A 27,306-nucleotide genomic window follows, 5' to 3' on the forward strand; every position below is an offset into this window, starting at 1 on the left:
AGTAAAGACAACCAATGTTGCCTGGGCCAGAAGGAAGTCACCACAATGATCTTTCCTGTCATTGAGCAGTCATACCTTTAGATTATCCTGTGTTGGTTTTGCTATGATGGAGGGTTTATCAGGTTGACATTGCCTAAAAAAGGCACTATGGACATGTACAAAGTCTTAGCCAATAGTCAAAAGCCTTAATGGGACAAATGCAGACCATCCCTGGTTAAGTAGCATGGTCTGTCAACCATATCTTGGCAAGATGGCAACTACTGTAGCCCTTCGAATGACACCAAAAACTAAGCCAATTGTTAAAGTGAATTATGTTCTACTGGTTTTGTGGCATCATACTCGAAGGTAGAATACTACTCAATGCTAGGTTCATACCAGCCTAGGAAACCCACTCTGAGAGCTCTTCATGTCTCTAGTTATATAGGCCAGAGAGGTACAACTCAAACTCAGGCCATTTACACATACATGCACAATGACAGGGTCATACTGATACTTGTGGTTCAGTGTTCTGAGTGCATGATCTGGCAGATACTTCCCCTAATCGGCAAGTGACCATGACCTTCTTCTTGCCCAGCTTACAACAGAGTGTGCCACAGTGGAATCATATATGACTAGAACACTTGTTTGTGTGTGTGCAGGTTGGTTTTATGGGCTTACGATCTGAGATACCAAGAGATGAAGCTATATGTGCCATGGTGCATGTTGTTGAAGATCCTTACGGTTATAGCTGTATCTAGGAGGCCTATGTGGGTTGGGTAGATTCCTGTTAAGATCCTCAACATATGTGAGTCTATGTGCTTGGTCTTTGGTGTGAGTAGTATGTAGAATGTGTTGTTGTGTGTTTCTAAAAAACTGTTTAGTAATTATAGTGGCTGTATGTGAGAGTCTTGCCTCCAGTGATAATGTGTAATTGTCACACACTGTATCAAATTATTTAAGAATTAGGTGGTTGTCAGTAAACATGAGACAACTGCTACATTGTCTCTGGATGCCCGTTTCTACCAAGCTGGCTGCAGGGACAGGAGGAAAGTGCACATCTATGGTTTCAGATATTTACTCCAAGGATCACAAGGGGGCTTGTACTAGGGGGTCTAGGATAGGTTTACTTGAATCCTATTTAAGTGAAACTACAATTGTTAAGACCAGACTGTTGGACCAATGCTCCTCTGTATGCAAATCATAGTAATGGGGCAATACAAGGGTTTACATCTGGTTTGCTTGGGTTGTCTTTGGCCAAGAGCTACAATCTTAATATAATCTCACAGGGCACTGCTCCTCTATGAGCAAACCAAGTGCTTATTACAAAACCATATACTCAGGAAATATTTGAATTGTTTTTTATAGAAAAAAATAGATTCTATGTGCCTGTTTCTGTACAAAGCACTGTTAACCTCTGCTGTGTGATGAATGGTGTGCAGATCTGGCAAGTTTATGCAGGCACAGATCAACAAATGAGTGAAATAGTCCATTGGCCAATCACAACAACACACAATAAGGTTTACTCAGTGATTCCCAAGCTCATAAGAGACTGCCCTACTCCCTAGTGCAGACTTAATTTTTCTAACTGTAAAATCATGCCAACAGTGTATAACCTTAGCAAATGCAACAGTAAAATACCAAAAAACATTTGATAATAAATGCAAATGTGTAGAAACCCAGCAGTTAATATAGTGAAATTACAACCTTTTTCCTTTCATAGTGTTGCAAAATAATTTCTAACTTGAGATCATTGACTCTTTTAATCTTTCATTAAATATAATGTGACAGGGTTATAGATGTGCTTTTGGTTAATCCCTTGATTTTTGCAACAATGTTAATTTGCTTTGCCATAGAAAGCGGAGATCCCCTGTAGGTAGCATTGCTACTGTGTGGAAGCAGTTGCTTAAAATCAGGGCTACAGACTGACAGACAAAGAGAGACAGACAGACAAGAGAGATACGAATTCAGTGTGACATTAGAAGAAGAATGTGTACTGCTGAACTTTGAGAAGGAAAACAGTTAGGGAAAAGAGAGACCTTGCATTTCCTGGGAATATTGTTTCTGCTTACAGGTATGGAAAGACTGTTAGCAGGAATCAGAGAAGTGATTTCTGCTACTCAGGTATTAAGAGACAAAGCCTGCTACAGACCACCCTCCCAAACCCAGGAACCCCACTCGGCCTTCCTGAGAACACTGGAAAATATGAAGGTCTCTCCAAACACCATTATATTGGGTGACTTCAACTACCCAAACATAGACTGGGAGCATTACTCTAGCTCCAACACCCTAGCCCAAAGGTTCCTAGAATTTATAAACTCAAATGCTATGGAACAACTTGTTACCACTCCCACAAGAGGGAAAAACATACTGGACCTGATCATCACCAACATGGAGACTCTATGCTCCAGACCAGAAGTGTATCCCTCACTGGTAAGATCAGACCATAAACTAATCTCACTGGATATTTACAGCCCGACTCCACCCCCTGCCCTAAAAACCACAGTGAAAAACTTCTCTAAAGAAAATTTCACACTCCTCAAAACTGAGGTGGAATCCTTCAAAGCCCCCTGGCCTGTGGAAAATACGGCCCAGACCACAGAATCCTTTATAAACGCATTCTATGAACACCTTCAGGAACGCATGGATCATGCAATCCCAAATAAAACCAAGACCCAATCCTCCAAAGGCAGACGTCCTGTCTGGTGGACCCCAGCCATAAACAAACTATACAATAGAAGGAGGAAGCTACTACATGATAGAGCAAAATCCCAAAAAGGGAAGGCATTTCTGATCAGTATTAGCAAAAAACTACGGGCACTCATAAAATCGTCTAAGGCCAGCTTCGAGAGAAAAATTGCACAGGACACTAAAGATAATTACAAGGCTTTCTTTAGTTATGTTAGGAACCTGGGTGGGAATTCCCAGATATGCTCAGAATTAGTCCAAAATGACAAAAAATACACCAAACCCACAGTCATTGCCAACATCCTAGCTGACAGGTTCAGTGCAAACTTCTCCCCCCCTCCCCACCAAAAGGGCAAATATTTATCCCAGCAGAGTGCTGCCCCACTGACATCTCAGATGCTCAGGTAAGAGCTGCCCTCTCCAAAGCAAAAAACACATCATCAATGGGACCAGACGGTGTCCCAGGCTGCGTCCAACATGAACTCCAAGAAGAGCTAAACCCAAACATAAAACTACTGTTCAATCTTAGCCTTACTACAGGATATGTACCCAAAGAGTGGCGTACAGCAACAGTGGTCCCTCTCCACAAAGGTGGTGCCTCAACGGATCCTGGAAACTATCGCCCCATAAGCCTGATTAGCTTAGTCTGCAAAGCTATGGAAAGGATCATCATGGACCTCATAAATAAAGATACTGGGGACCTACAGACACTGGATCCTACCCAGTTCGACTTTGTTAAGGGCAGATCCTGCCTCTTAAACCTGGTTGATTTCTTTGAAACAGTCAACAAGGCCATTGACGAGGGGAAGGTGGTCCACACAGCCTACCTGGACCTCGCAAAAGCCTTCGATACAATACCCCACTCGGGCATTATAGATAAGCTCACCAGCTTAAATATAAACCCCTATGCCACTAAATGGGTTGCAAACTGGCTCAAGGACAGAACCCACATGGTTAGAATTGCTGGAGCCATGTCAGACTCCAAACCAGTTACAAGTGGCATCCCACAAGGCTCAGTCCTGGGACCTCTCTTGTTCGGTATATATTTCTCGGAGGTACAGGCCAACACGGAAGGACTGTGGCTGACTAAGTTCGCAGATGACTGCAAACTGGGCACCATAATCGACTCTCCAGCCAACACAAGCATCCTCCAAAAGGGCCTCATAGAAACAGACAACTGGTGCCAGAGCCATGGCCTCAAGCTAAACGCCAAAAGTGTATAGTCATCCCCTTTGGCAAAACAAAGTGCCCACAAATTACCACATAGGTGGTAATCCATTAAGTACAGAAGAAGTAATTAGGGACCTGGGGACCCAAGTTGATAGCAATCTCTCATTTGACAACCCCGTGGCCAAAGTGGTTAGAAAAACATTTTATATAGCCCACCTAATCATGAAGGGATTCACATCTAGATCAGGGGAGGTCATGGTGCCTCTTTACACATCCCTCATCAGGCCCATAATTGAGTACAATGCCCCTTTTGGGATGTACCTTACCAGACACCTGCAGCAACTGGAAAGACCCCAAAAGTACCTTACCAAGAGGATCATAGGGCTCAAACAGATGCCATATGCTGCCCGGTTAAGGAAATTCCAGCTCTACTCAGTGACATACCACCTGCTCAGAGGCGATCTGTGCCTGAAGTATAAAACCATGTCCAACCCGGAATTAATGGACATGCTGCACCTCAGAAAATCCAAATCCCATCGGGCTACGCGCTCGAGAGACTTGAACCTCAGCACTGAAATAAGTAGGACATGCTGGAGGGACAGATTCATAACCCAGAGGCTCCCTTCACTCTGAAATAAAATCCAGTCCAGGTTAGGCAGAGTCCCTCATTGACTCTCTTCAAGAGGAATCTTGATGAGTGGATGGGAGATCGTAGGTTTACCCCGGGTATCACTTCTGTGTCACTGTTAGACAGAGGCGCAGTATACTAACCTCGAAAAAGGGCATAGCAAAATTAATTTAAAATGGGTGGCGAAAGCCAAACACACTCTGGCTAGGCTTATAAATGCCCTAGGGCAGATAGCCTAGTATGAACCTATGAATCTATGAACACAGTTTTCTGTGCTGTTGTCTAAAATGGTGAGTACCACTTCTTAACAACTGAACCTGTGAATTATTTCACTTTCCAGAAATTTTGCAACAAAACATATTGCTCCTGTTGTTTCAAAGAATAATATTAGATGCACTGTACAAAGAAGCATAACCCTTTGTGGGTTGAATCAGTTCTGTTAAGAGTGAATTGAATAAAAATGATCAGTCTTATTACCATATCAAAATAAGCAGCACCGTGTCACACTTGGTGGAGATGTAAGGGAACTGGCTAATAAGCTCTCTGGTATGGTGAACTTTGGAAGGGTAACTGAAAGTACTCCCTTTCTGCAAAGCTCTGAAAAAAAAAACTGGGTTAGAGCTACATACTGAAACCTTGTTTCAGAACAATGGAATTTTGGAACAGAGCATTCAACAAAATACTGTGGCTATACAAGTCTGGCTTAGCCATCATGAATGGCACTTTAGTACCCATACAAGAGCACAAGAGGAATGTACAGACTTTTACCCAAGGAGGATTGGCCTAATAGTTAAGGTCTTAACCTCACAGATGCAAGGTGTTTGCAGAGCAAAAGGGTGTTAAGATTTGCAGGAGGAACTCTGGACCATAACTGAAGGTTGAGGGCACAACTAGGAAGGCCCCAGCTCAGGTCACAGACAATAAGGTCCAGTTACTTCCTCCAGAAAATAAGGCTAGTTGATGATGTCAAGACCTTAATGCAAATGTTTAAGTGTACATCTGAGAGGGAAGGTAACCTACTAGAGGACTGGGGAAGACTGATGCTCAATTTGCATGCTGTATGTCCTAAAAAGTCCAAAAGTTTGCTTTCATATGTGTGCCTGGGTGAGTTTGTTGTTACTATTCAATGCATCTTACAAGTATTTTTTTTCTGCCAGCACCCTTACATCTTGTGTTGCACCTATGATAATTTTATCTGTAATAATACTTACTACTATACTCTGTTTTTTTTTACTATCCTCTTATTTATGGCATTCACTTTTACCATTTGAGAATAGTGCCTTTTTACTGTTGCATTATTTATGCATGTATTTTTTTTATTTTGTTGACTTATTAACAGGTGGTGTAAGGACAGTAGGGAAAATATCCTATTATTCACTTATAGGCAGTTTGGGATTGCTGTCTTTTTTTTTCTTGATCCCTGTAAACCTTTAAGGTGACACAGACATGCTATATTGTTGGTTATTTTGTTCCTTTGAATGATTCCTGTGTTGTTCTTGGCAGTAAATGATGTTTTTAGTATATTTACCAATAGTTCCCTCTTATACCTGTTAACATGGGCTAGTAATTCTGTCCTATATGAGTTGAAAAATCACTTATCTTATTCCTCTAACATACTTCACACCTTGTTGCTGCACTGCTGACTATTACTGTCTCTGACAACTGCATGGTTTTATACCATAACACAATTTATATTTTATTATACAGTTTTGTTGATATGACACTTGAATCTATCATTCTATTTTAATGTTCTACCTGATTACGACACATTATAGGCATTCGTCCTTCTGTTTTTCCTTGTTATTTACTTGCTCTAATAGCCTTATCTGAAAGTGGACTCATTCCATCTGAAATTTTCCAGTTAATAAAAATACATGAACTGATTTTAATATGGGAATATCTTCTCCCTGATGTACTTGTATCACTAAGGACCCCTGGCTGAGTCAAGGGCTTGAGGTTTAGAATATTAATTATACAATTCTGTTAATTCTTTCTGTTTATTTTGTAATTTCTTATCCCTAGAAGTTGATCTGATATGTTTCAGCTAATTTTGTAAAAACTTATACATTAGTGACTGAATTATATGAGAAGTATAATATCTGAAGATCTTGTAGTAAGTGGATGAAATGGACATTGTGATGCTTTCCTTTAACAGTACATGGTTACTTTCTAACAATCCCCCTCCATTTCTTTGCATACTAGAGAACCTGACGTCAGAGTTACGGGCAAGTCTGGGACAGATTGAGATTGTCACTGGGTTCCTAAAGATAAAGCATTCTGTTGCACTGGTCAGCCTGAACTTCTTCACAAACCTACAGCTGATTCGTGGAGACACAATGGTGGATGGGTAGGAGACTTCATTTTCTGGACTTGGTTATTTGATTTAACATTATTTAATAAGGCTAATTTTCTATACATTTATGTATTTTAAGTTAATATCAATTTTTATGACGAAATACTGAAACAGGAAACGACAATGGTTTTCTTATTTCAGATATTTATACTGTGGCAATCTTGAATAAGAATAGGTGGCCAAACGTACTCATTTACGTCATTTGTATTTATTTATTTCTTTAGTCTTTTTTTTCCCCATGGAAGACCCCATTACATATAACCTATCTTTGTTCTCATGCTTGACCTGTGTGCTTTGGTCTGGCTAAGGGTATCAATATCGTCTAGTGGACGCTGTGGGAACCAATGCTATATATGTTAGATACAGGTCGTACTTAACTCAAAAACATGGTCATAAACTCAGAAACTGCTTAACTCAAACATATAACTACAATCTCAGTGATATGTAATTTAGAATCACATAATGTGGTGGCAGTGTAAATCCAGGACACGGCTGTAACATGCATTTGTGAAGCGGAGAAAAGGGTCTGAAGATACAAATAACACCTTAGAATTATTTACAGAAACCTACAGCCTAACCAGGATAATTCATAGTAACTCAGGGTTTGAAGTTTTGTTAAATGTGATGCTGATAAAGCACATTTTTTTTAGATTATGGGCAGTATATTATGTTTCCTCCAAAGTGTGAAGCCATAACTGTCTTCATTTAAAGAAGGTGACTGTATTTGCTTATAGGAACCAACACTAAGTACTGTTGCTCATGATGAACACTATAAACCTACATAGAAAATGTTAATTTCAAAGCGATGAACACTACAGTAAGCTCATTTGCTAGGACTACTATATCAGTTACTGAATGATGTTTTTCTAATATGGCATCTACCTTTTTAGAAATGCATCTCAGTGAAAATCAGAAACATCACTGACCTGAGTATTTTTAGAAAAAGAATGAAATACCACGTATAGACTGACAATAAATGCAACTATTTTAAAGATGTTGTTTAATACATGGACAAGCTTTATTTCTACAACAGTTTCACATACTTTACACAATTAGCTATGCTTTCCATGTTGCAAATTCAGTTCTTGCTTTTGTTTTTTATTCTCTTCATTTAGTATTACTGGATTAGCTAAGATTCCATTCAACAGCAAAACTTCTCCTGATTTTGCTTTGTAATTCTTGTTTCACAGACTTTTAAGTTATTTTATTTTTATCAGTGTTGAAGCATTATACTTCTGAGTAAAAAAAGTCTCATTTCCTCTGCTATCACAATGTCCTGTTGACGTCTGCACAATGCATTTCATTATGTATTAAATGTGTCTGTATTTTATTTGTAATTGATGATTATGCAGTCTACTGAATGCAGTGTCTTTGCATACTTGGACAGGGTTGTGGCTGAAAATAGTTCCTGGCCCAGTTCACTTACCCAGTTAACAAAGCAAAAAAGTAAATAAATATGACAAATTATAGCATAAGACTATAAAAAGGAAGAAAGAAAGAATATGCTTAATCACAAATTTGGAGAATCTTCTCCAACGGGATGTCTGAAGAGTAGATGGTCATGGTGATGTGAAAAGTCCAAAGAGATTATAGAGCATATATGGATAATCAAGGTGAATGCAACAAATGAGAGGAAGAAGAAGGAAAGGGATGTGATGGTCACTTTAAGGGCTGAAGAAAAATGTTTTAATGTACTTAAATTAATTAAATGAAAGAACTCACGCAGACGATACTGCTGGCCACTGAGATATCATTTTGATCACTGCACTGGAAACCATAAAGTGTTTATCCCCACTACTCTGGTATCTAGAATTTGTGACTGACTACCTTTTGACCAGCTGAGGACAAAGGGGGCCATTTCTCATCCCTTTGGAATCATACTAACCTATCTCTCAAGGCTTACTGACACATGGACAACTGCTGATCTGAACTTTTATGCTTTCCACAAAGGGTAAACTCACTTCAGGATATAGTGTCCCTTACAAAGAAAAGAGAATCTTCCTTATGAACCCTACTGGCTTTTCCCTAAGAATTTATATCACTACTATGGATAATATAATGTTGTTGTCACTTACTCACTGCATTCTGGTATCTGAAATTGACTCACTTTTGATTAGCTGAGGGTGATTGAGGCTATCACCCATCAGAATAGGGCTCAAATATCTCTCAAGCTTGAATGAATCACAGTTAACTGCTGTTCTGAAAAATGATACTTTCCAAGAAAATGGCGCCACTCTCAGATCTAACACCGGGGTACCTTACCTTTTACAAATGAAAAAGAACCCACGGGTCCCTGCTAGCTTCTCCAGAATTGCAGGTGCCCATATCCATCACTCTAGATTTGGAGATCTGAACTTGACTAATTTTTAATCAGCTGATACCATCAAAGCCCATTACTGATTCCTTCAGAATGATACTCATCTATCTCTCAGAACCAAATGACCTATGTTCAACTACTATTCAGATCCACAATGCTTTCCTGAGCATGGGTCTTTCTGTTGCAATGAACCCATTCTGGAATGCCATCCCTTTAGAAAAGAGAACTCTCCCTGGGTTCCCCACCTGCTTGTATGGTAATGTTTGCATTGCCATACCAGATTTCACAAGGCACCTGTCATCACCACTCAGGAATCTGTACCTGGTTTCCTTTAAATTGCCTGAGGATGGCAGAGGCTACTGCTTGCTCAATCATATGACTAAAGTGCCGAGCTGTTAATGATCTGCTTCCTCTGCCCACAGTGCAAGCTTTGATTTATTTCTTCTTTCATTTGCCTAATATGTGACACTAAACAAGTCACTTAACAGACAGTGCTCCTCATTCACTCCTGAAAATGGACAGTTGTGTCCAGTGGGCTTACCTAGTCAACAAATAGGTAACAATAAGGCATGGGCTCTTCTCTAAGTTTTACCCCTTGTAGGGCATCTGACAGTTTACAAAGAAGAAAGAATTCTAGGGATCCCACTGGCTATTGATAAGAAAAATCTGTATGTTTAGTATACTTCAGCTGAGAAGTTTATAGTTTCAAGGACATTTAAACAACTGATTGGGGAAAATAGTTAATTTAAGCTTTCAGTTTGTACTATAGATATTTCTAAAAACATCATTCACAAAGAGATAAACTGAAACAGTGCAGCAAGGTATTAATAGGACGTGCTGGAGGGACAGATTCATCACCCAAAGACTCCCTATGCTGTGAAACAAAATCCCGGTACATGTGAGGCAGAGCACCTCGCTGGCCGTGTTCAAGAGAAATCTTGACCAATGGATGGGAGATCGCAGATATACCCCAGGGATTACCTCAGTGTCTCTGCTTGACAGAGGCACAGCAAAATAATGGGCATAGTTTTCTTCAAACTAAAGGGGTGGCGAAAGCCACAAAAACTCTGGGCTAGGCTTATAAATGCCCTTGGGCAGATAGCCTAGTATGAACCTATGAACCTATGAACCTATGAACCTATAAGGTAAGTGAATTAAGTTAACAAAGTTAAGGACAGCAGCAAGTGTTTTTGAACCTAAACAAGGAAAGTCAGAAAAGAGAGGAAAAAAGACATAAATAATTGCCACTGCTTTAACATGGAATGTAGTTCAATCCTGAGGTGCAAAGAGATGAAGTCCTGACTGTGACCTAGATGACCCATATTTGATTAGCAGCAACGTTGATGGAGAGGACGGACTAGGTGGATGGCAAGAAGCAGTGTTGTCAGCTTGGCCATCATTGGGGAGGACAGCATATCTGACTCAGCGCTTGGGTGACACCTAGAATAAGCACTGGTTGCTGCATCTGCAGGTACAAGCCTACCACGCACACAATGCTTGGGGTGTGTACAGTTACCAAGTAGGCAGTACTGTGTGCAAATTGAGAGGATCACCACTGAGATCATTCCTATAGAGAGGGTAAGCCACTCTGCTGGATCAGAAGCTGCTCCACTCCCTACCAACCAACCCTTGTCAGAGGGAGAATGGATGGGTTAAATGGGCTCCCCAGGCTGATATGAATGGGTTGCAGGCAGTCGCCTTTCCCAGGGATGCTGGGCTACCACCCATGTTGGGCAAATTGTGTGAAGGCAGAGGAACTGTTAGACAGGCCCTGTGGAAGCAATGGATCAGCAGAACCTTTATATATGGAAGTCTGATTTGATAGTAGTCTTAACAGCTTAAATGAAAGTGTAAATGACTGGAAAACAGAGCATAGTTAGGACTATGCGTGTTATCCCTAGGTAACTCTTTTTTTTCTTTACACAGAGATTACATTAAAAAAGTTATTTTCCTAAGAAAGGTTATAGCCCCGGGCTTGATAAGCTTACAGTTGATGATAAAGCACAAACTAAATGATCCTCTTCTTGACCTTTTTTGATGAACGATCACATCACAGAAGAATGGAAAACTGCAGGAATATTACCTGTTATAAGGAAATAAGAAACACAGCAGAAGTAAAGTACCACTTACCAATAAGCTAGACCGATTAACCTATTAAGTTATATGACTAGGTTTATGGAGCAATTCAATTAATCTTCTGGTTAATGAAGAATTGTGTTGGAGATGGCTTTTGACAAAGATAAAAAAAAGTGCTGACCTGCAACCAAATCTTCCTGATATACAGAAGAGAGGTTTATAATCTGGGTAATTTAAAAGTAGATGTGGCGTACTTGGAATTTCATGGCCCTTTGATAAATCAGATTACAATATTCTTGTAAGGAAAAGTACTGAGAGAATATAGTCCTTACAGAATAAACTGCATCCATCACTTGCTAACGAGGATAAGACAGGAAATCTAGTATGGGATGTCAACACTGCAAACTATGATGTACCCACATATATCTAGTTCAGATCCATATTATTTCTTTATAAAAAGAATATCACACAGATATATTTTGACATTTGGTGTGCAGGTATCATTCTTCCAGTGTAAATAATTTTTAGTAAGTAGGATCAGGTCAGCTTTCAAAGCACTTTAAGCTGAGATCCATAATGGGCAGGTGAATAACATTCAGTATGGTGAAATTACACGTAAGACAAATTGAAAAAACTTAATAACTGGAATTATGAAATAAAAAGTATAAGAATTAGATTATAGAATTTGTTGCAAATGCTGACACCAAGTTTCACTTCCTTTTTAACATAATCAGGATTATTTAGATTGTTGCTTTGGAAACATAAACCAAACAGTCACAAAAACAAAACAAAACAAAATAAAGCAAACAATAGAGGCATGAAAAGTCTGACTATATACATTAGGAAGATTCTCTCTCACAGATACCTGTAGAGACATGATTCCATACCTCTCAATTGTCCAGATTTTCTGAGCATGTCCAGATTTTTCCCTCATACTTTTGTTTTTTTTTTCCCTTTGATGATTTTTCTGGCAGATCTCTGAGGAGTGAAGTCACCATTACAGACATTTGAGTTTCAGACTTTGTAATCTTCAGAAAATGCTCACTGGCACACCACCTTTTATTCTAGCAACTTTCCAAGTTTATGAGAGCTATATTTAAATGCGATTGGTCAGCCCAACCAGTGTGCCTGTTGCAATCGAGCGTAGAAAAAAGTCCGGTCAACAGACTTGCTTCTATTAATATTTGCCAGGGCTTTGCAGTTTTTTTTTTGAGCTAAGAGGTCTAGAGGTAGGTAGAGAGGGTATAGAAAATGCAAGGAAAATCAGGTGCATTATGCAAAACTAAAGAAATGTACCTGATCTTCCTTGTATTTTTGCCCTTTCTTGTATCTCTAACCTGTCCAAATTTCACAGTTTCTTAAAAAAAAACAAATCTTCCCATCTTCATCTCTTGCTTTCCAAAGGACTAATATGCTGTGTAAGTATAGAATGTAAGTCCTGTACACATGCAAAGCGCATCAAAAAAGCCACGGGATACAGAAACAACATGGAAGAGCACCATGGCGCCATTATACATAGACTGTATTTAAAAAAAGTAATTTCTTTCTTAAATAATGTCATTGTAAAATGGCAATAACCAACTCCTGGGTTTAGTATATTAAAGATTTTCCCACAGTTGCCTTTGTTTAATCTCTGGGGCTTTGCCTTCATGAGTAAACCATACCAACTGTGGATAAATCTTCAGTATACCACACCTAGTCATTGGTTATGACTATAATTTAAGTGGTACCAGGGCATGAGTTAGAAGAATAATTGCTCTTTGTATAATAACTATGATAGTGGATAAATCACCTCTCACTTAGGCGCATCATTAGTTACTTTCTTGGGGTTGTTTCCAATAACTATCTCCTGTGATAGAGATAATACTAAGCCTTATATATTTTACTGGCTAGTTTCTAGGCACACTGTTGTGTAAAGCAATGTATTTGTGTCCAGCAGTTCTGAAGTCATTTTGTTAGTTGAAAAGAAGGGCTGTATACCAGTAATCTATCAAGCATTACTACCAACTGTTTCAACACTCCTCAAGGAGTTTCACATAATCAACATGGTATTTGACTACTCAAAGTCCACTGAGTTGTTTTTAACTTCTTCTCCATTCCAATTGTTCATGCCATTAACACATCCGAAATTTGTAAATAATTAATGAGATGAAAAACTCACTTAGTGTTTTTGCTCTTTTTGTTTGATAATTTGGCTCCTCATACTTTTCCCTGGATGCGCACGCACACACACACACACACACACACACACACACACACACACACACACACACACACACACACACACACACACTGGTTTAGCAGTGGGGTATATCAATTTGGCAGGATATCTGCTACCACACTACTCTCTTATTTGTTGTTCTTCTCTTTCAGTACACCCTGAAACCTGGTGATTACATACTCCAATTAATATCTAGCAGAATTTACATTTTTGTTATGCCTGCAACATCAAATTCTTCCTCTAGCTCTATGACATGCATTTGTCCCATTTTGTAGAATCAAGCTGTCTTATATTCAGTGATATTAATCAAATGAGCAAATTATCTTACTCTATGTTTACTTTATGTGATTGGCATGTATGAAATAATTATTGATGTTTACTTATTCTGCATAATATTTCAGTTGTACACCATTCTGTACTCAGGGCATCATTTTTGCCCTCTCTTTCAGTTCCATATCAATTCTTGTGACATTAATCCAGTGACCAAGTCAAATTACCTACAACAGTTAACAATGTGTTTGTAGTGTGTAGCATGCTTATCATCTTATTAATTCTCACTCATAACATCAATGGGCTTGTTTTTAGGAATTACACATTGTATGTTCTGGATAACCCAAATCTACAGCAGCTATGGGACTGGAACACCAAGAAGAAGCTGTCAATTTCCACAGGGAAGATGTACTTTGCTTTCAACCCCAAACTCTGTTTATTTGAGATCTACCGGGCTGAGGAAGTAACTGGTACCAAGGGTCGCCAGAACACAGCTGAGATAAACCATCGCACAAATGGTGACAGAGCATCATGTGAGTTGTTAAGTCATTTTTAGAAAATTACCTCTTCAAGATCCCTTTATGTTGTGCTTTTGCTGAATGACTGTCCATAGAAAACACCAGTCCTGTGTGTGTGTGTGTGTGTGTGTGTGTGTGTGTGTGTGTGTGTGTGTGTGTGTGTGTGTGTGTGTGTGTGTGTGTGTGTGCATGCGTGCGTGTGTGTGTGTGTGTGTGTGTGTGTGTGTGTGTGTGTGTGTGTGTGTGTGTATGTATGCATGTGTCTTGAGAATGCTTCTGAAATAAAGAATATTGCAATAGTGCAGTAGGGGAGCTCATGTCACTTTTGTAAAGTTTTGCAATAATAATTAACTCTTTGCAAGTGGAATAAAAACTGCCCCCCACACTATGTTTTAAAACATTATTTAATGGTCTGGAGTGTTCAGTGCATGGCCTTGTAACCCATATTCCTTTGCATGCCTGTGGTAATGCTGTTGTTGGTGAATTTGAATCCTCATTAGATTGCATGTCAACTTAAACTCTTGATCACTCAATGTCTGTGACCACTCTGCCTTTCTGAATATTGTTGTTCTTTCTCCATCTATCTCTGCATTGGATGATGCCAATAGTTCTGGATGGTGGTTGGCATATCTACTACAGTTGAATGAAACATGATTTGGTAAAATGTAATTCTATAAATCTGTTTTGCCAAAAAGCATTTTATGTAAAACTTTGGAGCTGGGGGAAACCCCTTGATGCATACTTGAAGGACAGCTTATCAAAAACTTGACTAAATATGGCTTGTCTTGAAGTAACAACACCTGAGGGCAGGATATATTTTCATAAGAAGGATTTTTGGTGACATTGAATAAAAACACAACTCCTCAGTATTGTAGCAAAGGACACTATAAAGCCAGCTCTGGTCAGCAAAATTTTAATACAACAATTTTTGTATTAAAATTTTGCTGATGAAGCTGGCTTTGTGGTGTCCTTTGCTACAGTACTGAGGATTCATGTTATTATTCATTCCTTGTCATTTTATACTTTTTATAAGATTTTTGGTAACACACTCCAATTCAGTGAAGTAGATTTTGTGTAATGTGTGTTGTCGAATTAGGCATTGTTCATTTGTTATGTTCCCACTGATTGTCATGTGGTACATTAACCACATGCCCTGTCATTTTAGGGCAGTGCTGTAACACTGGTCAACACTTGTCAGGTGTGACGTTTTGTAACTTAATTTAGCTTTTGTCGAACTTGGTAGAGGAATGTGAATCATACTTCTTGTGTAATTTTATAATACCTGGTCCCACCTCTTTTAGGAGGATAAGGATAACAAAATAACATCCTGGTGAGTTGTGAGACTGAACTGATATGACGTTGTTGGGCAATGCTCTACAGATGAACTAAAGCACTAGTTCTTTGTATACATTGACATTTACTAAAAAATGCTCTGGAAATTAAGCTACCCTCTTTGCTTGTCTTTAGGGCACAGTCACTTAGCAGAAGCTACTGGCTATCTGATTGCAGATTACCAAGAAGATGACATTAGGAAACTAGTGCACTGACCCCCAGGAGTGTACACTGGTGCCAGCACAATGACTGTACAATAGGAGAGCAGTTTCACTTCTTTGGATTTTACTTCCAGCATATTGCAATGATAGTCAGTAGTTGTATTTGTTCCTCTGAGACTATGAGATAGGGAGGTAACTAACATATATGTAATAAAAAATGTACCTTTATTATACCCATATATGCACATGCAATATATCCATTAGGCATTAGTGATTTCCCTAATCGAACACATAACCTTTCATTTTTCATTAACTGTTCTTTCAAACAAGAAAACTGATAGGAACTGATGTTAACTAAAATGCCCTTTTGCGTACCCTGAGTAATTCTGAATCATGTTACCAGTAACTTCAAAGTTGTTCTCTACTCCTACCACCCTTTCAGTGAAGACTTATATTTCTCGCATTCCCTTCAACCTCCCTCATCTCGTCACATTATATTCCTTTCAGCATAAGTTTTTCAGAGAAAAGGTGATATCCTGTATTTGATTATTTCCCTGTGCTGTGACATTTTACTATAAGATGCAATCATTGTAATGACCTAGATCTTTGTTTCACCACAATATTTTAGCCTAGACTCATAAGATTCTCTGTACTGAATCTGTTAGGTCTCCTGTGAGATGCAAGCTCTAAACCTGGATGCAGTGTTTTGTATAGAATTACTTTATATAATGGCATCTCATTTTTTTTTCCTTTTTTGTTTCTGTTCTGTGGCACATTTTCTTATAATCCCAACAAAATTATGACACATCCAACAGCATTTAACTTCTGCCTGCAGACCCACTTAACTGGACATATTTTAGATAACTATCAGTATTTTTCTTCCTTAATTTTTACTTTGTTGATATGATGACTGTTAGTTTAGTAATATTTTCTTCAAAATGCTCATTTTATACCTTATAGAAGATGCATATTATTAAAAATTTCTTGATTTGTAAATATGCATCAGTTTATTTTATTTTTATTTCTATTTATTTACTTGTGGCTGTAGTGTAATCAGTATCTATTTCAAACTCCATATATCTATCAAGTTTAATTTTATAATGTTGGGCAGTTAATGATCAGGGCCAAATCACTTGAAGTGTGAGTCTTGGATTTGCTCCATGGTTTCAGGTTATGAAGAATCAAATGAGGCTATCATCTTTAGTCCTCTTGTGTAGTTAGAATAATGCTGTAATAAAGGAATTACATGCTGCCCAGTGCTATAGTATCTGTAGGCATACCTCTATTTCTGGTGTATCTTTGATGATATTCTGCGATCTGCTACTTATCTGGTGTGCAGCAGTCTTTTTATCTTGGCTACAACCTGTCATTCTTTGAATAATAAAAATCAAAGTTCTATTGACAAATCATAACAGGGGGGACAAAGAGCATTTTACACAGTGTTGGATCTAAAGTTACCAGACTCTGCATAGTAATTAGACATTTTCTGAGTAGATTTAGTTCTGTGATTTAATAGTTTATGTTACCTTAAATGGTGCAACTTAATAATGTCGTTAGTGCATCTAGATGGAGCATGGTTATATCAGATAACAAATATGACAGGAGATTATATCTAAGTTAAAATGATTGAAAGGAATCCTTTTGCACTTTTTTAATAATACTGCAACATTAGCAATGTTGCTTTGAATCCTAGTTTTGATTATGACATGTTAATATCAAAGATAAGTTTTATTGGGCAACTGTTTCTAATTTTCTTTTCCTGTTTCTTCCATTGTTCCTGCCCCCTTGCAGGTACAAATAAGAGGCTTCGCTTCATCTCCAATGTCACCCACTCCAACAGAATCTTTCTGAAGTGGGAACGCTATCAGTCACCAGATTACAGAGATCTAATTAGTTTTATCGTCTACTACAAGGAAGCGTAAGTAACCAAGACATGTATGAGCAATGTATTGGTTTATTCATTCATTCTGTACTTTATGTGAGGACAACAAGCAGGTTATAACATGACAACAAGACTTAGTGTAAGGGTTGTACACATTTAATTCAGATCAAAAGTGGTACAGAAAACTCTGCCATTGCTATGGTAGATAGTTTCATTCTGCAGAATAAAGTAACTGTTTCAAGTAATGATCACTTTTTATCTTCTGCAGAAGGTTGAATGTCTTCAGATTATACATACAGTTAATCTTAAAATGAGTTACTGTCCTTCCCTGGCAAATGCTTTGAAATTTCATTCTATTAAAACCTTACATTCTTCTTCCGGCTCATATTTTTTCCTATTTGTTCTTCATTATGTACTTGGATGTAGCTGAAAAGCTTTTAGCATCTTTTGAGTGAAGACTTGAAATTACTCCTTTCATTAAAAATCACATGATATTTGTAAAGTTACTGTTTGCTGATTTATTGCAAATGTTATATGACTTTTGCTTTATTTGTATTTCACTTTTATCTGTGCATGTATTTTGAGTTATTTAAAAGAGTATTTGTTTATTCTCAACTTTGTTTATTTCTATTATAATATTAAACTTTTTGCTTTTTTCTTCAGTTAATATAATTAAGTATTAGATAACAACAAACTCCCACAGTCCAGGTCTCTTATCTGACAATGGAAAATAAAAAAAAAAACTGAAATTCATTAAAATAAAACTATCTAAATTGCATGTGGTGTAAATATTCTCTTGATAAATATTAAGTATTCTAGAAATGTGATTATAATCAGGCATGATTTAGGCAGAAGGTTATACAGATGAAGTCATCTCCATGTACAAATGCCAAACAGTTTCAGAGATGATGGACAGATCAGTATACAGCTTACTATGATGTATAACCAGGGGACTGAATCTGAATATCTTAGTACAATGATTCAAGGAGGAACCATGCATTTAGTTGCAAACTCTTCCATCAAAGACGTCAGAGGATGAACTATTGAATAGACATTTTTTTTCCTGAGGCTTATTTATCCCTGCTCTGAGGTGTGGTGAGTTTGGAGTTTATTTTTAAAGAAGATTAATGAGCATTTTCCTTTGTATGGGATATGCTCTAGAATTTTCCCATGCACCCACAAAGACCATTTAAAAAGTGTTATTTTACAGTTCCGTTCATTCATTGATTCAGCTCAGATTGCATGTTGTTTGATGCATTAGTCCATAAATACACTATATTCTTTTGCAAAATGTTAGTAACTTACAAAACTATATCACAGTGGTACTGAGACTTTGACAAAAGAGTTCAAAAATGTCCGTGAAGCAGCCATACAGGATGTTATCTTCCTTCCCAGACACACACACACTCTTATTGAATGGAAGTCAAGCAACCAATATTTTCAATACATACCAAAAGCGGTTCCCACTGTTAAACCTTTGATGCATGCAGGTGTTTAGTGGTCACTAGAATGTCATGTCATATAACAATATAAAAACTGATGCCCAGATATAGCTGGTGGGATCAATTAACTAAGTTCAGACAATGTGCAGGCCATTTATCACAGCAGCATGGACTAAGAATGTTTTCTTCTTCTGAGACTTATATACCTCTTTTGATAAAAAAAGTGAAAATGCCAGCACATTCGGGTATTTACAGATATGGCTTGGAGCAACTTTATTTTTGTAAAACCGTATTAAGTATACCAAGATTCTCCAAACTTTTAATGTTTAAATCAAATACTACTGAAAGCAAGGTACCGAATCCCTCAATTTAATGTGTGCCCAACTTACCATGATTTAAATCTTCAAATGATGTTTATAACCTTTAACCCTAGGATTTATTAACATCTCCAATGGACCCCTGTTTACACACTGCACCCATTTGACCAAGACCTCATTATTGGATAATTTGCATATCTATGAATCACAGTTAACTGTTGCAAAGTGCAGATCAGTACTTCCTGTGGTAGGTAACTGCAGAAGCCACATTGTGTAAACACAGGCATAACTCCCACCTCAGTCACCTTTTCACACACACAACATACCACATACCCCATACATGTCCCTGTTGTGAGAATGTCCATGAATGCCTTCCTTTCCTCTGCCCACATATTTCAAGGGATAATTACAGTCAGTCCACTATGCCAAACATTAGAGTTTTGTATTTCATATGTTTCAGTAAATGCATTTTAGGGCAAATGCTTAAGAGGTTTGGAGGTATGATTTCTCACCTACCACTCATACGTGATGATATGTTACAGGCATTGCATAATGAACATTCTCCTAAACATGTGGGTAATGTATCAGTTAGTGCAGTAGGCTAATGAAGGGGTTTCACTTGTCAGGGGTGCATTGTTGAAATCCCTTTCCCTATGTATTTTTTAATTATTTTTTTAACAAACCCCTGCTCTGTAGTGTTTCTGCCAGTCACCGTACTATTAAACTGCCATTAGGGCATGGAAATAAGAGTTATCCTTACAGTCTAGTGTTCTCCCCATGGCTAATCCCCATTGTGTCTAAGCACCACTCAGAAACAACTGTTAAAGATTATCCTGGCAGGTTAGTGTTCTCCCCACCACTGATTTTCATTCTGTCTAAATGATGCTCAGCCACAACTGTTAAGGATTATTCCTGGTGGCTAATGGTTCCCACCATCCAATTTCACAGGTTCTGCTTGTTGGTCTAGGGGTGTGTGAAAGTATGTCAGCCACACCAGCATTGACACACATGCAGACAAAACAGCCCCCCCACCCAATAACATTCACACACACACACACACACACACACACACACACACACACACACACACACACACACACACACACACACACACACACACAAACACCTCTTACTGCTACCTCCCAGGAGACACACACTTACACATGCACGAGTGTTCACATGGGGCTGCATGTGTAAGTGTGTATCTCCTGGGAGGTAGTAGTAAGAGGGTATTGAGAGCTTAGATTACGTACACGTAATCTAAACCCTCACTACCCACTTACTGCTACTTCCCAGGAGACGTACACTTACACATGCAGCCCCTTGTAAACACTTGTGCATGCACCTCCTAACCCTACATTACCTCTATACTCCCCAGTACTTACCTGTACCACGATGGATGAACATGGTCTTTAAGCCATGTTCACTACCATGATCAGCAAGGAGCACCTGTGCTAATCTACATTGCTGAGGAATTCTATTAAGTGTTCAATGCATAGATGGTTTTACAAAGACAGTTCTCTGGGAGGGAGCACATGGTTAATTAGCATATGCCCCCCCCAAAAAAATGCCTTATTAACATGTAGCATTACTACAGATACAGACTATCAAAGTGCTGCATGTCTTCATGCAAAAGCATCATGTTAGGACTGCATCTGAACACAAAAAGTTTACGATGAGTCATACACATTGTGTACAACTCATGGTAACCTTTATGATTCTGGCCCTTCTTCTTAGCTGTTGGATTATGAAGTTATATCCCAGTAGAGAGCACCTTTTCTATAAATGGTAGGGAATGGTTGGTAGCATTAAACAAAGGGCAGAACAATTGTTATGGTCTCAGATGTACAAGATAGAGCTGGTACAACAGTGGGCCTCAGCATACCAATGGTAGCTTTATTCTTTCTCTCTTTGTCCATAGATCTATCCAAGGACGTGCTATAATTCCAGCTTGAAATCTAAATAATCTCTGGTGCAGCGACCCTTTCTGCTCATTATGAGATCATAAAGTGTAGTGAGGATACAAACATTGATGCATATAAGTGAAAGTGCACTTTATTCCAAAATCCATTATTATTGTGGCAGGGTTGTTGAAGTAATTAGTGCAGCATGCTGTTTTTTCTGTGATACTGAAAAGCAGGAAGGGAATTTTTGAAAATGCCAGTCTTGAATAGGGTAAAAAGGAAGTATTAATCTCACAGGATGTTTGCCATTTCTTCATGGTTGTGTTACCAACAAGTTAAATGTAAGGAGGGTGCCCATTTATGTTGTCAGTAAAGTGTGATGATATATGGAAACTGCATATATACCTATGTTATTCTGTGTTATTTTTCTGAATTCATTTTTTTTTAAATTTATTTTGTATTTTTATTTATTTAACATTTGTTTACCGGAAAAGTCTGACTTGGAACAAAGCCAATTTTCAGCGGTGGCCCTGGAAGAAACGTCCAGATGTATGTCTTTGTAACGTGTCTTTTTTTTCTGATCATTTGATATTTGAAGAGTTTATTTGGGAGAAATGTTTGAGAAATTCAACATTTATCAAATTGTTACGGACTGAGATTTTGCAGTGCTTACATGGGCAGTGTGTTGAGGGGTGCTTGCTTCCTTGCAACAAATGCTTTTTTGCTTGTTTATTTTTCTGGTTTTCTTTTTCTGATCCTTTGATATTTGAGTAATGCTTTTATTTGAGAGTGATGTTTGTTTGGGAAATTCAGTGCTTGTTTTTATGACATAAATCCCTCATTACTGTGTCTTCTGTTTTGGATCAATTACCATTCTCTGCATGTTCGAAGTAACTACTTAAAACCTTTCAAAATGCAACTTACTGGTGGTCTGCCAGACAAATCTTCTTGTAGCTGGTCTGGAAAATACTCCCATAAGCCAATGTGCAGATTCACAACACAAAAGGCTGTAGCAGTATTTAATGTTAAACAAACTTCACTATGACATATGAAATCTAAACATATCTGCATAATCTAATGAACATAACATAAATACAACTAAAACACAGACAAAAACATACAACCAGATAATATGGCAATATAACTAAATGTAGATGACAGCACAGAAACAGTGAGATGGCAACATAAAATATAACTTTATATATATATTTTTCTCATGGGCAAACCCCAGATGCATAATTATGCTCTCTGAATGACAGAGATAGTAGAGACAACAATAATTAACATATTAGTTTGAAAAAAAACAAATTAAGAGCAGGAATACCCATGAGAGGTATGACAGAGATGGTAAACAGAATTATATAACTGTAGAAAGGACCTTGGTGAATTATGACAAAAGTGGCAAACAGAATAATGAAAATGGCTGTGATATGGTAGATTTTATAATAAAACAATGCAATCTTGAGGTTTACTTATATTTTAGGGGGTAGGAGAATTTATAACTCCTTCCTCAAAGGTGTATCTTTTTCTTATCCTAGTACATCTTGGAAGAAGAGTATTAGCAAGTTTTAGAAATACCTTAGTTTATAGATTAAGATAGTTTGGATTTTGTGAAAATGCAGTGATACATGGATGGAACAGCTACCATACTCCAAAGATAACTGTTTCTGAGTGAATAAGGGAGGATGGGAAAGGGAACTTAGCTCTCTCTAATAGATATATAAAAACATATAAATTTAAATATATATGTGAAGCAAAAAGGGTAAAAAGGTCACACAGACAAACCATTTAGTAAAAACTGCAGGAAAAACCCAGCCAAACTAGAGTTTTCATTGTGTGATACCTTAAACCCCTATAATGGAGGCCCGTGGGATATATGCAAATGATCCCGTAAGGACATTAAGAGTTTCGGGTAAGTGGCTCCTAAACATCCATGACTGTTTTACATTTTAAGTCTTTATGGTTACATTTAAATCAATAGAGACAGACCCCAATACCTGTGGACATGCATGTTTTGGCCTTTTTATCGACCTCATCAGCTCAACATAAGTGGATAGTTTTGCTATACTTCAGAAACACAGGGTCAGGAGGTTTATGGTATCACACAGTGAGAACTCTAGCTTGGCTTTTCTGTTTTTTTTCTTGCAGTTTTTACTGAATGGTTTGTCTGTGTGACCTTTTTACCCTTTGGTTTCAATATTAGTTGGGATATATATATATATATATATACACACAGACACACACACACACACACACACATACACACACACAAACGTACATAAACACGTGTGTGTGTGTGTGTGTGTGTGTGTGTGTGTGTGTGTGTATGTGTGTGTGTATATGTATTTGAATCTACTTCTAATACTCGAATGGCCATTTATTGAATTTCATTTTTGTGAGATGTAAATCACAAAAACGAAATACCTGAATGGCAAATGTTTCCCAGGGCAAGTAAACAATTGCCCAAACTTCTACAAAACACATACTGGACTAAATAAAACTATACCCCCCCAACTATATATACCAACTCCAGGATCACACTACAGTGTAGAAAAGGACATGTTGGGCAAGTGTTTACTTGCCCTTGGAAAAATTCACCATTTCGGTATTTCGTATTTGAGATTTTCATCTCGCAAAAATGAAATTTGATGATGTGGTCTTCCGAGTATTAAAAGGGGATCCATTATATATATATATATATATATATATATATATATATGTGTGCATATGTTATGTGTGTATATATATATATATATATATATATATATATATATATATATATATATATATATATAAAATTAACCGCACTCAAAAAATTAATGAAGAGAAGAAATTTTAACTAAGAAATGGACTTCGTGACAATAACAGCATTCAAAGAATAGCAAATCACAACAACTCTTGTAGTACTTTAGTGCTTTTGTCTTATTTATTATCAAGACTTCTTCAGAAAGACATGTTTCATAACTGTGAGCAACCATTTTCACTTTGTTTAAATACATTAGTTCTAGCAGTCCATTTAAATTAACAACAGTTCCTTTCCAATAGTAAAGTGTGAACAGGCAAGGTGCTGTTTGAATTTTCATTAACATTACAATCGCACTTACATAAGGTAAATTGGTCAGACAGTAATAGCCTTGTGGTGCCGTGTGCATACTAATAAGGATCATGTGCAAAAGCAAAAAAAAAAAAAATGGGGACACCATGAAGGAGGAGAGTCATGCTGTGATAATTCTAATAGTAACACCCAGACTGGTTCGAAATTACGTATAGTTTCTTTGTGTAAGTTATGAGTCCATGCCTCCAAAGGTAAGTAAAGAAGGGCACGGATGAAGGTGGAGGAGTCAGGTACAGAGTCCTATTATGCTTGGGAATCAGTGTGTGTGTGCAGAGAAATGTGTGGGTATGTCATCCGAGGGGGGAGTAGGAGGAATGTGGTGTGGATTTGAGGGGAGGGCTGTTTGGGGGCCGCCCAGGACACGGAGTGTGGGAGCCGGGGTTTGATGGCTAGGAGAATATGTATAACAGAGAGTCCCAGAAGACTGGGTCAGTGCAGATGGTACCACCCCTTGAATGGCTGCGTGAAAAGCAAGACCGAGGGGTGGGGGTCGGTGGGGGCTAGCCTGGTGAATGGGAACATGTGTGTAGGGGGTGGGGGGAGGCAAAATTCAGAGAGAGAGGAAACACATTATATTCACTTGCACAGTTGTAAATCCATAAACACATTATATTCACTTGCACAATTCTTCAAACCCTATCACATTTCAATCTCTATACCTTCTAAGCGCACATTTGATGTCCAGGCTTACGTTGAGTAAGGGAGAGAGGGAACACATTAAATCTGCTTGCACAATTGTGCAAGTGAATTTAATGTGTTTATGGATTTACAGCTGTGCAAGTGAATATAATGTGTTTCCTCTCTCTCTGACTTTTGCCTCCCCCCACCCCCTACACACATGCTCCCAGTCACCAGGCTAGCCCCCACCAATGCCACCAACACCCCCCTGGTCTTGATTTTCATGCAGCCATTCAAGGGGTGGTACCATCTGAACCAACCCACAGGCAGTACCATCTGCACTGACCCAGTCTTCTGGGACTCTCTATTATACATATTCTCGTACCCATCAAACCCCGGCTCCACACTCCTTGTCCTGGGCGGCCCCCAAACAGCCCCCCCCTCAAGTCCACACCACATTCCTCTCACTCCCCCCCTCAGATGGCATACCCACACATTTCTCTACACACACACTAATACCCAATCATAGTAGGACTCTGTACCTGACTCCTCCACCTTCGTCCGTACCCTTCTTTACTTACCTTTGGAGGCATGGACTCATAAGTTACGCAAAGTAACTATACGTAATTTCTGGGTTGTCCCATCAAGGACGGACCAATCTGGGTGTTAATATTAGAATTATCACAGCATGACTCTCATCCTTCCCGGTTCCCACATTTTTTTTTTTTTTTTTTTTTGCTTTTGCACATGATCCCATTTTGCACACGATCCCTTTTTGCATACGATCCCTATCAGTATGCACATGGCACCACAAGGCTATTACTGTCTGACCAATTTACCTTATGTAACTGCGATTGTAATGTTAATGGAAATGCACACAGCACCTTGCCTGTTCACAATTTACTATTGGAAAGGAACTGTTGTTAATTTAAATGGCCTGCTAGAACTAATGTATTAAAGGAAGTGAAAATGGTTCCTCACAGTTATGAAACATGTCTTTCTGAAGAAGTCTTCATAATGAATAAGACTAAAGCGCTAAAGTACTAAAAGAGTTGTTGGTGTGATTTACTATTCTTTGAATGCTGTTATTGCCACAAAGTTCATTTCTTAGTATATATATGTATATATATAGATATATATATATATATATATATAAACACACACACACACACACACACACACACACACACACACACACACACACACACACACACACACACACACACACACACACACACTTCAAACTAAGAAACCATCACACAACCCATCTGGTATTTAGAGCTTTTGTTCCTTTACTAGTGGATGGAACTTCTTCAGAATATGAAAGTTACAAAGTGGAAATCATATATAAAGGCTGCAATTTAAGACAAACCATCCCCCATGCAATGATCACTTAGTTAGGGTAAACTGTAAAGTAGTCATACAGCGAAATGTCTGCAGTTGTGAACAATTAAAAGAGTTAGGGTAAACATACTAAAGACTGTAGAGGAATCTTATATTAACATGCCTGTAGTAATGCCTATAATTAGTGATAAATCCACACTTACAGTTAAAATAGAGAAATCATGTTAAGTAATCTGTGTTATGCTATTATGCTACACACTAGCCAGCAGCTGAAAGTATCCTAAAGGTCTGAAAACTGATAAAAACCTATGGAAGCCATGTAAAAAATATTAAAAAGTTAGTATATAACATGTGCAAGCAGCAGCTAGCCCATAGCTCTCAACCTTTCATCTCCAAAATGAGGAACACTTGCCCTCATAATGTGGAACAAATGAGCAAAATGTGGAACACATACTAATGGCTTACTAACAACTTCAACTAAGAAGGTCATATGGTGGTTAAAATATGCTGATTTTACTTACAAAGAAGATCTTTAATGAATTAATATGATTCATTTCTATTTACCATGGATTTCACTTAAAAAAATCCTAATACTGAATGTGTGTCAGACCCTTAAAACATGGAACTTTGAGGAACATGAGCTTTTTAAGGCCCTAAATGAGGTACATTCCTCGTAATGAGGTACAGTTGAGAGGTATGAAGTGGCCAGTGATCCTTTTGAATATTTGTGGTCACTGGCCAGTTGCTGCTTGGAACCCTTTTGATTCCTGTTGAAAGTTTGCTGAAGGGTCTCACACCTATCCCAAAAACCAGACAGTATATTGTCTTCCTGTTCATACCTTGATAATTTCTCCTTTATGCCTGGGTCATAGGCAAAGATGGTGCCAAAGAGCCAGCATTGAGCAGTCGGCCATGAGACTTATTCAGTCCCAAAGATCTCAAAGATGAGTGGATTGGATATGAGAGGATATAGG

At 38.2% G+C, this 27,306-nt stretch overlaps 1 protein-coding gene across 1 annotated transcript in view; it reads left to right on the forward strand.

Moving 5' to 3' along the window:
• The window catches only part of INSRR (insulin receptor related receptor), a 467,004-nt gene that overhangs the window by 191,536 nt on the left and 248,162 nt on the right, over positions 1–27,306 (forward strand). The window contains exons 5-7 of the mRNA XM_044079802.1: positions 6,665–6,809; positions 14,015–14,232; positions 17,502–17,628. Coding sequence (XP_043935737.1) covers positions 6,665–6,809; positions 14,015–14,232; positions 17,502–17,628 — 490 coding nt within the window. The remainder of the gene's footprint in view (positions 1–6,664; positions 6,810–14,014; positions 14,233–17,501; positions 17,629–27,306) is intronic.

The sequence above is a fragment of the Protopterus annectens genome, chromosome 8.part0 (assembly GCF_019279795.1).
Source record: "Protopterus annectens isolate FY-2018-M chromosome 8.part0, PAN1.0, whole genome shotgun sequence".
Taxonomy (NCBI): domain Eukaryota; kingdom Metazoa; phylum Chordata; order Ceratodontiformes; family Protopteridae; genus Protopterus; species Protopterus annectens.